The sequence below is a fragment of the Pteropus vampyrus genome, unplaced genomic scaffold, assembly GCF_000151845.1.
Source record: "Pteropus vampyrus isolate Shadow unplaced genomic scaffold, Pvam_2.0 Scaffold177, whole genome shotgun sequence".
Taxonomy (NCBI): Eukaryota; Metazoa; Chordata; class Mammalia; order Chiroptera; family Pteropodidae; genus Pteropus; species Pteropus vampyrus.
Window position 1 is genome coordinate 551,423 of NW_011888958.1, and position 12,798 is coordinate 564,220.

At 34.1% G+C, this 12,798-nt stretch overlaps 1 protein-coding gene across 1 annotated transcript in view; it reads right to left on the reverse strand.

Annotated features, from left to right (window-relative positions):
- Window positions 1–12,798, reverse strand: part of TTLL5 (tubulin tyrosine ligase like 5) — a 226,136-nt gene that overhangs the window by 149,993 nt on the left and 63,345 nt on the right. Inside the window, exons 18-20 of the mRNA XM_023537039.1 lie at window positions 11,066–11,128; window positions 6,877–6,915; window positions 627–784 (exon numbers count right to left, since the gene is read on the reverse strand). Coding sequence (XP_023392807.1) covers window positions 627–784; window positions 6,877–6,915; window positions 11,066–11,128 — 260 coding nt within the window. The remainder of the gene's footprint in view (window positions 1–626; window positions 785–6,876; window positions 6,916–11,065; window positions 11,129–12,798) is intronic.

A 12,798-nucleotide genomic window follows, 5' to 3' on the forward strand; every position in this document is an offset into this window, starting at 1 on the left:
ATAAAGAGCAGGAGAATATCTTTCTATGCTATGTTTATTCATTATCCTTCTCTTTTACTGCCTTAGAAGGTCTGTGAGAACAAGGATCATATCCTTTTTATTTACCAATGAAACCTCGTTGACAAACGTGCCTGATACAGATGCTCAACAAACAAGGGAAAGAGGGAAAAAAGGAAGTCAATCTATCAGTGACAAACAGATATGGAAGAATCTGGGAGAGAAATAAATCCCCCTTTGTCTGTTCATGTTTACAATATTTACACCATTTGGCAGTGTCAACAGAAAAACTGGACTTAATACTCAATCATGAAAAAAACCTTAATGATAATGCTCAGGAGCCTATTAAGCTTAAGCTAATATTATTTCTAAGGCATCGGGTATTACATGATGCTGAAATAAGAGCAAAAGCCAAAATGTATGCGCTTTGGGTATTCTTCAATACAAATATAGGATGGAAGGTTTAAAAACTTACAATCCTTTTGAATGTTGGTTTCAGAGAAAAAAGACTGTACAAACAAATTAAGTATATGTGATCAGGAAGGTTCTGATTCACTGAGCATTAATTAAGACACCGATTAAATTAGGGCCCAGATCATGGATTTTGGTGAAAGCTCACCAGCACGTACCTGGGTATTTTGGCCTCATTGCCCTCAATCTGCCACTCCGTCGTCGATGTTTCCGCACCTCCAAAGACAGGAGCTTCCTCTCATAAAGAGCAGCATGCAGCTTGGCTTTTGAATTCACACTCTCTACCTTCAGTTCTGGTGCTCCATCAGTAGTTATTCTATGGGGGAAAAAACAACCCTTAGAAAGCTCTCTTTTATTTCAAGACTGAGTTTGACAGAAAACTATATTGATGACAGACTGGGCATGGTAACTAGCGAATTCTAAAAGGTTCGACAGATAAATGAGAATACTGGAATCTACGTTAAAACTTCGCTAATGACCTATCTGAATTTGTTAAATGTTCTGAACTAAAATATATCTGAAGACAATGTTTAAGGATTTTTAAGTATTCAGTAATACTGGCTATTTACTGCAGAGATCATAAAGTGCTACCCAATGCCTCATACTTCAAGAATAGGAGATACTGGTAAAATTTAATTCTCAGGCTGGGTGGTGTCTAGAGGTGTTTATTTTATTGCTATTCATTATAACTTAGAATTATACAAATATTCTTGGAATGTACATGATATTTAATAAATACAGATTCAGCAGAGGTTGTGATGAGCTGAATAATTTGTGCGTCTGGTAGCATAGAGCTAAGACTCACAGGGGAAATGTGTTAGTGAAAAGTTACCAAGATCCTGGGATGCATCAAGTGTCCAGCATTCCAATCTGTAGAACTTGTCCCTTAGAGCCTACTTACAGGTGTAAGTGGGGTGAGGTGGCAGGGACTCTTCCAGCTCAGGGGGTAGAGAGTCAGAGGCACAGACAAGGGGAAGTAGATGTAGGACAAGGCCAAAATCAATCAGGTCATGAATGGGAAATGGGATGAGGAAAGGGGACAGCAGCAGCTACACTAGGCATTAAAGAAAGATAAATCACAAATTAAGGAAGTGACAGGTATCAGGCCCAATCCAGATAACGGCAAAATACAGGGCAGCAGATATAACCAGGTCAGCAAAGTCAGAGAGGGTAATTGGGTCAGAAAAGAGGTATCCACGTTTGTGTCTGAAAGCTGGCAGCCAACTCTATAGTCTTAGATCTCAAGTTCTAACTGGTTGGCTTTGAACTGTCTCCCTTGAACTCTCTAGTACTCAGTGTATTCTCTCTGAGGTTAAGGAATCATCCTTGTTACTCTGGGAGTTTCCGTCTCTGAGTCTGATGGAAAGGTTGTGTCTTTTGGTCTATTTAGGACTCTTAGGGATTTCTGGGGTGGATGGACTGGATAGTAAATCTTTTGGAGGCATTCTCTCTAGAATAGGAAAATGAGCCAAGAACAGGGAAGGTCCTGCCCAGGGGTAGAAATGAGAAGCAAATAATGAACTTTAAAAATAATTCAAATTCAGTTTATGAAGTCTCAACAACTGAACATTGCCTCACCCTCTCACACACACACAACACACACACACACACACACAGTTGTGAATATTAATATATTTTTAGTCAATTAAATTTTAAAAATCTGATATTTTTAAATAACAGCTATGAGTTCCTAAGCCCTGAATAGACAGATAAATCCTTACCAGTACAGGGATGAAGGTAGAGAATATTGAGGAAAGTGTGAATATGAACAACAGAATTATATGAGAGCAAGGAACACGCTTGTCTTGTTGATCACTGCATCAGCGATGCTTACAAGAGTGCCCGGCACGCATGTGCTGTTAATATCATAAATATGTTCAAATTGATAAACAACTGAATTTCCCATAAATTTTAATGCCTTTTAGCTACATCTATTTCATTTTATTTTGCCAAAGATTTAAACAAACCTAAAAGTTTAAAAATTGTACAGTGAACATCCATTTACTTATTGCCTAGCTTCTACAATGAATTTTACTACATTAGTTTCACCACATATATAGCTAATCTTCCATTTTCCTATCCATCATTGACCCATTTAATTTTTAAAGCATTTTAAAGTTGCACACAGATATCGGTGCACTTTCCTCCTAAACACTTCACCATGCATACAGTTAGTATCTACAGTTTGATATGTTTTGGGTTTGGGGGATTTTTGGGGGTGAGCTAAAAACTACACAGTGAAATACTTAAATATTAAATTTCCACTTGATGACTTTTGACAAATGCCCAGAGCTATATAACCCAAACTCTAACATTACTAATACCCTCAGAAAGTTCTCATGCCCCTTCCCAGTCAATTCCCCTCGCACACTCCAAAAGGAAACCACTGTTCTGAATTATTTTTTTTTATCACATTTTCGGTTTGTCTGTTAGAATTTCATAAAAATAGAACCGCACAGTATAAACTCTTTTGTGTTAAGTCTCCTTTAATTTAGCATGTTTTTGAGACTCATCCATGTTGTGTGTATCAGCACTGATCCCTTTTTATTGTTGAGGATTAGTCCACTGGATGAATAACCCACAGTTTGCCTACTCTCCAACTGTTGGACACTTAGGTTGTTTGCAGTTTTGGAATATTATGAATCGAGCTGCTATAAACATTTTTGTACAAGTCATTTTGTAGTTGTATTTTTCATTTCTACTGGGTAAAGATCTCAAAGTGGAATTTTCTAGGCTCTTTAACAAACTGCCAGACTCTTTCTAAAGTGCTTGTACCAGTTTATGCTGCCAATGACAACTTATCAGAGTTCCATTAGCTTCACATCCTCACCATTTGATGTTGTCAGTCATTTCCACCACTACCACCTCCCACCTTTATTGAGGTATAATCGACAAATACAATTTTAAGATATTTAAAGTGTACTATGTGATGATTTGAAGTAATTTTAACCATCTGCTGGGTGTTTAGTGGTACCTCATCATTTTAATTTGCAATTCCCTGATAACTAATGTTAAACACATTTTCATGAGCATATTGGCTATTCATGAATCTTCTTGACAGCCTGCCTAGTCACTTTCTTAACAGTATCTTATGATAAACGAAAGTTCTTAATTTTGATGAAATTTAGCTTATCATTTTTCTCCCTTTTTGTTTATTGCTTTCTGTGTCATGTCTCAAAATTTTGGCCAAGCTCAAAGTCACAAAGATATTTTCCTCAAGAAGTTTTATAGTAATAGCTTTTATGTTTATGTCTATGAATTATCTCTAATTTTTGTGGGAGACAGGGGTTGAGGTTCATTTAAAAATATATAATAGACAGTTTCAGCCTCATTTGTTAAAAAGTTTCCTTTTCCCCATTGGATTGCTTTAAGACTTTTGTTTATAAAGTTAAATGGCCATATAAACACGATCTATTTCTGGACTCTATTCTGTTCCATTGATCAATTTACCACAGTTATGATTACTATATAAGCATTATAGTATTTCTTTAAGTCAGGTACTCAAAGTCTTTTCCAAGATTACTTTGGAGATTCTAAGTCCTCTGCAGTTCCGTATAAATGAAAAAAACAAACAAACAAAAAAACCCAGTCAATTTCTATAAAAAAATCTACTAGAATAATGACTGGGATTGTACTGGATCTTAGATCAATTTGGAGAGAATGGATATTTACAATATTAAGTCTTCTAATCCATGTACATGGCATATCTCTCCACTTATTTAGATCTTCTTTAATCTCTTTCAGTAATATTTAATAGTTTTACTGTATAGGTATTGAACAAATTTTGTTAAATTAATCCCTAAAAATTCACATTTTCAAATGGTATTATAAATAGAATTTTAAATTTAACATTCCAATTACTTACTGCTAGCATTTAAAAAAATTTTTTAGTATATCGACCTTGTATCCCAACATCTTGCTAAGTGCACTTGTATGTTCTTGTATTCTGTAGATACCTTGGGATTTTCTACTAACCTGATCATGTCATCCAAGTAAAAAGACATGTAACTTCTTCCTTTAATCCCCCCATCCCCTTCCTTTGTTGTACTGCATAGGATCTCTAGCACAAAGGGAATACAGTGGTAAGAGCAGACATCCTGCCTTATTACATATCATAGGGGCAAAGCTTTCAGTATTTCACCACTCAGTATGATGTTAGAAATAGGTTTTTCAAAGGCCTTTACTAGACTGAAGAAGTTCCCTTCTATTCTTGATTTGCTAAGAGTTTTTCTCATAAACGTGCTAAATTTCATCAGATGCTTTTCTTTTTGCATCTAATAAAATAATCATCTAGTTTTTTCTCTCACATAAAATGATGAATTATACTAATTTCAAATGTCAAAACAACCCTGCATTACTGTAAAAATATCACTTTAGTGTATTATCCTTTTTATATACTAGTAGATTCTATTTACTAATATTCTTTGAAGAAATTTTGTGTCTATATCCATGAAGTAGTAGCTTGTAATTTTCTTCTTCTCTTTTTTAAATGTCTTATCAGATTTTAGTGTCAATAGTTATGCTGGCATCATAACATAAATTGGGAAGCAACTCTTCCTAGAGATTTGAAAGAGTTCGTGTAAGACTAGTGTTACTCTTTCTCAAATGCTTGGTAGAGTTCACTAGTTAAACTACTGGGCCTGGAGTTTTCTTTTTAGGGAGGTTTTTTTTTATCATAAATTCAATATTCTGAATAGGTATGTGGTTATTCAAAATTCCTATTTCAGCTTATGTCAGTTTTTCTAAGTGTTCTCTCTCCACAAGGAATTCAGACATTTAATTTGTCAAAGTAGTGGAATGAGGTTAATAATATTCCCATAACATCCTTTTTATGTCTGTAAGATCTATAGTGATATCCCCCTCTTTTCTAGCTCATCTTGGTAATTAAGTGTTCTGGTAATTAAGTGTTTTTTTCTAGATCAGTCTACCAAAGGGTTTATCAATTCTGCAATCTTATCAATGGACAATTTTGGATTTTATTAATCTTCTTTATTGTTTGTCTATTATTTAATTGATTTATGCCCTTTATTATTTCCTTTCTTCTACTTACTTTGGGTGACTCTTCTTTTTATAGTTTCATGAAATGGATTAGATCAGTGATTTAGTCCTCCTTTTTCTAATATAAACATTTGAAGCTATAAATTTCCCCAAAAGCACTCCCTTAGCTGCATCTCACACAGTTTAATATTTTTATTATCAATCAGTTCAAAATATTTTCTAACATCTTTGATGATTTCTTCCTTGACCCATGGATTATTTAGAAGTGTATTATTTAATTCCTAAACATTTGAACATTTTCTATTCTTACTGATTTCTAATTCCATTGTGGTCAAGAAAACATATTCCTTATGATTTTAATCCTTTTCAATTGATTAAGACTTGTTTCAGGTTCCAGCATATGGTCTGTCATATGCTACTTTTCGTTTGCTTATACCTTTATACTACCAAAAAACAAAACCCTACAACTGGCAATATAAAATGAGTGACAAAAAATGAAGAACAGAACTCATCTTTATTCTTGTTAAGATTTTGTTTTGTTTTGTTTTTTCCAATTTCTAAATTGATAGTATATACTCTAGGAAGCATATGCCTTTACTAAAAACTAGAGAAAACTTATAAACTAAGTGTGACCTTCATTTGGAAACAAGCTACAAACTTGATTTCTCTCAGTTTTCCCTTAATTAAATGGCAATAAAAATGTTTTCCTTCTTTCAAGAAAAATTAGATTTATGCATCAAAAGATTGGGATAAAACCCAGGTTATCTTCATTCTTAAATGTAAAACAAAAAGCTAGATAGAGGAGGTTTTTTCCTTATTGTTGTCATTTAGTTTTTTTTAAAGAGACACAGCACAAAGAGAATGTATGTAATGTCTCAAACCAGTGGCTATGTGTTTATGTCTGAGTTTTTGTTGTTGTTTGAGTCTTCAGTTGGGCAAGACCATCCCCAGTCCTTCCTCAAAGACCTTTCTCCCCTCTGTCAAAATAAAGAGCCGTAGGTATTTTGCACACTTTTAGTTCCGTGCCAACTGGAAGCAGTTCTGTTCAGTCGCATAGATGCAGAGCTGTATGTCCCAGGTATTCAAAGCCGAAACATAATTTCTTTTTTGAATCTAACATGAGAATAGTCATGAAACCTTATGAATACTTTGGTCTCTCTCATATAGCCAAACAAGACTACTACTATCAGTTGAAATAATACACCTGTAGTTATATATATAAAAAAAAGTAAATCCCAAACTTAGTTTGTAAGAAGATTACACAGAACAGTGTTTCAGTAGAAAACATTTTTATGTTTCTATTCAAGCTAAGCCAAAGTGAAAATGGTTATGTAAAATATCGTGCTTAGTCCATACATGGTCACACATTATGCACATGAAAGAATTTCTCAACTTTTAAAAATCAGTTACCGTGTTCTTCCTGTCAATAAGCTTCTTCTTGGGTTTCCCCTACAGAAGTAGAAAGGAAAAGTCGGTTAGAGCACTATGCAGATATACTCTCCTCAGTTCATACACACACACACACACTCCTGAAATCTGTATTGCAGAGATTCAAAGTGGAATTATGCCAGGGAAGCCATCTTGGGGGAGAAGAAGAGACATGAATTAAGAATATGCTCAGAAAAGAACAGAATACTGTAAGCTTGAGGATCAATAAAAACAAAAAAGAAAGAACAAATGAATTCTAGAGAAAAATCCTAACAATTACTTGCATTTGTATACCTAGTCACAAATCAAAACACACTTATTTTTCACAAGCATGTGAAGAAGGTTATTATCAGCCCCATTTATAAAAAGAAGCAGTATGAGATCATTTCGTGGTATGCCCAAGGTGGGAGCTTAATGGGTTTAAATTATATAAAGAGCACTAGAGTGTGAGACTTAAGCTCTGGGTCTCACACTCTAGTGCTCTTTATACTTTCACTGAACTGTATTAGGAAAAGAAACCAATCTCAATTCTCATGAGGTTTTAGAAGGCTGCTCATGAGAAATAGTTTCCACAAGTGATGCTCTCCATTGTCTATAAACTAGAATTGGGCTCTAACCACAGGAAATGAATGCCATTCATGTATAAATTGGCTTTTATTTTTCTTTTAAAACATTCTCTCCTCATTCAATTTCCTTTCACTTAATACTTTTTCTAAAAAAAAGTAATAATAAATCCCATTTACTCATTTGTGAATGTGTATATTTAGTTTGGTACAATTTTATCACTGTGTAAGTTCATTTATCCACCACCACAGACAAGACACTGAACAGTTCCAACATCATAAGGACGCCTGTGTTGCCCTTTTATAACCACACACCTCTTACCTAACTCCCTTTAATCTGTTCTCTGTTCGAAAATTTTATCATTTCAAAAATGTTACATAAATGAAAATACACAACATGTAACCTTTGGTATTTATTTTTTAAAGAGACAGATGCAATCAATACGAAGATTTTTTATCTACAGAAAATAATGTGAAAAGTGTGTCCTCCCCAAAACATTTTGTCTTTCCCTTCCCATGTCTTCTTTTCATGCTATTGTCCTGATACTGTCATCAAAAAGCCTCAAAATGATTTTAAATTTTTCATCAGATAATGGTTTTCTCCACTAATTTGCAATCACATTACCATCACCCAGCTGGCTTCTTAGTTGGTACCAATACTTCGGTCTGGGAGTGGAGTCAGGGGATATATATGGCTCACAAGATCCCCAGGAGTTACGAATATGACAAGGTTAAAAATACTGCCATACTGTAGGATAGTATGCAAGATATTGTTTGCAGGGCAGGGTGAGGGAAGGGTTGGGGAGAGCAGGAAAAGCAGACAAAATTAACCTAAAAGAAATGATAAGATAATTTGTTTGAAAGTAGCTTTGACCATAATACAATGGAATTTGCAAGAGAGAAAACATCAATTCAGAGGAAAGAGAACAGATATTGGAAGATGTGTGGGCTTACAATAAACACAATTTCAATTTTTCAATTTTTTTCAATGCATGTTTTTGTGTGTGTGCTACCATGTGGTAGATTCTTGATACTGACAAAGATGACCATAACAAAGTACTTACTCTTAAAAGCCAACTTGTAAAGTAGACAGACTAATTAATAAACAGGCACTTATAATACAATATGAGAATCTAAATCAGATTGGGATACGAGCCTACTCTTAGTCTGAGTAAGAGGATGAAGGACATAGCTAGAAGAAAAATTTAGGGGTGGGTTGGGGGTCATTCCAAGGGAAGGTGAGTAGGTAAGGACAAGGAAGCATGAAAAGCAAGCAGATGTGGTCTGATTAGCCATGAGTTGTGTGGAAAAGTGGAGATTAGGCTAAAAAGGTAGTCAAGAGTAGATCATGAGGGCCTTTCTTTGCTAAACGGTGAGATTCAGGTTTTTTAAATCTAAGTTTTTATAATGTTTTACATGCAGAAGTGTTAACTGGAGCCTGAAGAAAGAATTCAGGGAGTACACTAACTTGGATGGAAAAAAAATTAATCCTCTACCTGACATTTTGCATTTCCTTCATATGCATGTAGAAACCATACACAGCAGTATTAGCGTGATTTCGTTACCAAAAGAAATATCTTTTTTTATATTACTTCAGAGTTGTTACAGGTGTCTCAAAATATTGCCGAAACTTATCATACTTTTCAAATTGTGGCAGTTATTAGACCCATTGCTAGATCTTGTTATTGAATGTGTTAATAAAGAAACATGTATATGGTCACATCTCAAAGTTTTTTTATTGTTATGCTACTCATAGGAGAATGTTTCCTAATTTGGGCTATTGTGGTAGTTCCTAGATTGTCTGTTCTGCCTTCCTTCTCCCTCATGGGAAGCCTAAGAATGGAAAGACCTAGCCTAGCCTCAAGTGCAGAGTCCATGTCAATTCAGAAATAGACAAGCCATGAAGAAACTCATGAAAACTACCTATCCTAAGCAAACAATCCATTACTTACAAATGCGACTGGACAATCAAAGATCATTAAATATTTGAGGAAACATAACAGTACGAACTAGAAAGAATGACATGAACAAACAGAACTAATGCAGAATTAAATCTAATGCAACACAAAAAAACAAAAAGGAACTTCAAATAAAGTAATTAAGACAGTCAAAGAGATGTGAAAAGATATTATACGCATAAACTACGAAAACTAGTCAGAAAGAAAAAAGAGTTCTTGGATATTAAAATACTTGCCAAAATAAAAAAGTAAATTGAATAATCCTCTCCTGTGCTGATCTTGAATAACAAAACAGATAATTGCTTAGGTTTATTTTGAGTTTTAGGAGACAAAATTTAAGAAATCTGCCAGAATTTAAAGCTAAGAGACAATGAGATCAAAGTATGAGAGAAAAAGTAAAGAAATATGGAGGATATCGCAAAATATCCAAAGTTCGTCTAACAGAAGTTCCACAAGGAGAGGAAAGACAGGATGAGGGGGATACTTCCTACAGTTGAAAGACTTAAATCTTCAGACTGAAAGAAATCATCCACTGCAAAACCAAAATTATAAAAAGTAACACATCAGAACATATCTTGGTAAAATATATGAAGTCTAAAGATAGAGGAGCCTTTAAAAGTTTCCAGAGCAGGGGAAGACAAAAAGGTTATAGATAAAGAACTGAGCTTCTATGTCTTCTAAGTAAATCTGAGTATCTCTTCATTAGAAGCCACACAGTGTAATTGGTCAATCAAAGGCAACAGCCACAAATTTAGAGAGAAATTGCAAATCCCACATATTGCCTTATAACAGATGATGAAATTGCAAGAAATGGCTGAAATCTGGGTATCTATTTTAAGAATCCTGAAAAACAAACAAACAAACAAACAAACAAAAAACCCTGTAACTAATATAGGTTTCTCTAAATAACTAAGGTACCTTCTTTTGATAGTTAATTACTGAACTGTACTGTAATGCAGTTCTGTCTCAGAGACAAAAAATGTATGTGGGACTTAGCAGCCCCTGATTGCTGTGCTATTTGAATTCCAATGTCTGTTTTCCTTCATTTCCCCATTTTCCCATTTTCCCTTGTATTGAGGTTATCAGTCATCATTTCTTACAATTAATTCTCAGTGTATTTATTTTGTGAATTACCTCCCCTCTACCTTTTCTAATCTGATCATTTTAATCTAGTCTGGAAAAACAGATGATCATGTCTGGTAAAATTGTGTCTGAAACAGAAAGGCACTGAGTAAGGGCCTTCTTTACTCAGAATAAAGTTCAGGGCATCTATTAAGATCTTTATGGTTTAATCCTATCTAATATTTGTTTTATTCTGAAAAGCACGAGGCAGAGTGCTAGACACTTGTTTAATACTCAATAAATATATATTAATAAAAAGGAATATTTGTTAGTATAGAAACACATCTTCCCCACTCTAAATGAAGGCAGCTCAGTTAGTTTAATATTCTTAGCCTCTGGAAAAGTTACAAAGCGCTGAGAGCAAATGAGTTCTTTAAAAATGAGGTGTTATATTGTGCTTTCTACAAGGCCTTTTCTATCAAAGATTTTACATGAAGACTTTTAAAAAATTTTTTCCTTCATTTACATGTACTTTCTCCTAATTTTGTGATCTAGTCCTACCAAATTTATAAGAATAGCAACCTCCACCTGTCCTGGAAGAGACGTGTTGCCAGCATATAGTTCATGGAGGTCTTGTGTTCAAGGTAGGACCTGAAAGACAAAGAAACTTGTTATTTCTAACACTGAGCTGAAGAGGGAAAATACTGAAATACAAATATGAATCAAGCACAGAAGTGATAGGTTACTTATATACTGTTTCTAAAGCGGGAAAGGAAGAGGCAGTTGCTCAATTAAAATTATAAACTACTAGAGTAGCAGCAAATATAATAAAATTAAATAGAGGACTTAACTTAGAAAATAAAACTGGAAAATAAAAACAAAACCACAACCAAAAAATACAGCTGGGGAAAAAGGTCAAATGAAACTGGGAATGGGAGATGCTAAAAAGGGCACGGAAATGTGGACAGAAGATTGTTTCAATCAGGTTATTGCTCAAAGAGCTACACAAATCTGAGCTATTTTTATTATATGTATAAATAATTTTTCCATAATCATACTATTAACTCTCAAAGAACAGGGATCTTAATATTTGCTTTATACTCCAAAGCACCAAGCAAACTCCTAGACACTGGGTTAATACTGAATAAATGTATATTAATAAAAAGTTGATCGATTGGACTTCACTGAAATTTAAAACTTCTGTTCTTTAAAAGGCATTGTTACAAAGTGAAAAAGCTAGCCACAGACTTGAAGAAAATATTATATATGTATATATATGGGTGTGTATATATATATAGATATAGATATAGATATCTGAGAAAGGACTACATCAAGAGTCCTTTATAACACAATAATAAAAAGATAAAAATCCTCAACTTAAAATCAAAATAAGATAGACAAATAGCTAACAGCACATGAATGCTCGATATCATTTTTCAGAAAAAAGCAAGATAAGCTACTACTAGAATGCCTAACATTGAAAGCCTGACAATAACAAGTGCTGACAAGAATGGGGAGCAACTGAAACTCTCATACATTTTATGCTGACAAAATGTAAAATGGTGCTATCCTTTTCCCTTATCATATAACCCACCTATTCTACTCCTAGATATTTATCCAAAAGAAATAAAATCATATATCCATACAGGGACTTATACATGAATGTTCATAGCAGCTTTCTTCATAATAGCCCCAAAATGTACACAACCCAAATGTTACGTAGCAGGTGATGGGATAAACAAATTGTGCTACATTCATAGAATGAAATAGCACATAACAGTAATAAGGGATGAGCTATTACTTTACTCAACAACATGGATAAATCTCAAAAACATTACATCAAACAAAAAAAATCCTGACGCCAAAGAGTACATACTGTATGATTCCACTTATACTTGATGTAATGAGGGGGACTGACTATAAAAGGGGCAGAAGGGGACTTCTGGAGGCGATGGAAATGTTCTATATCTTGATTGTAGTGATTGATAATAGTGGTTAAATATTGGTGTTTATATTTGTTAAAACTCATCAAACTGTACACTTAAAATGGATGCATTTTATTGCATGTAAACCAGAGCTCAATGATTACAAATAAATAACATATTGTTTAGGCACACATATAGATGATAAAACAATAATTTTTTTCAAATCAAGGTAACGATAACCACAAAATTTAGGGCAGTGTCCACCCCTGGGTTAGAGGACTAAGTTAGGAAAGAGGCAGGGGATTAAAAAAAAAGAGGAATAATCCACAGGTAGATTTAACTACTCTTAACGTTCTAGTTCTTGGGTTGGGTAATATTCGTACTCTTATAAATAAA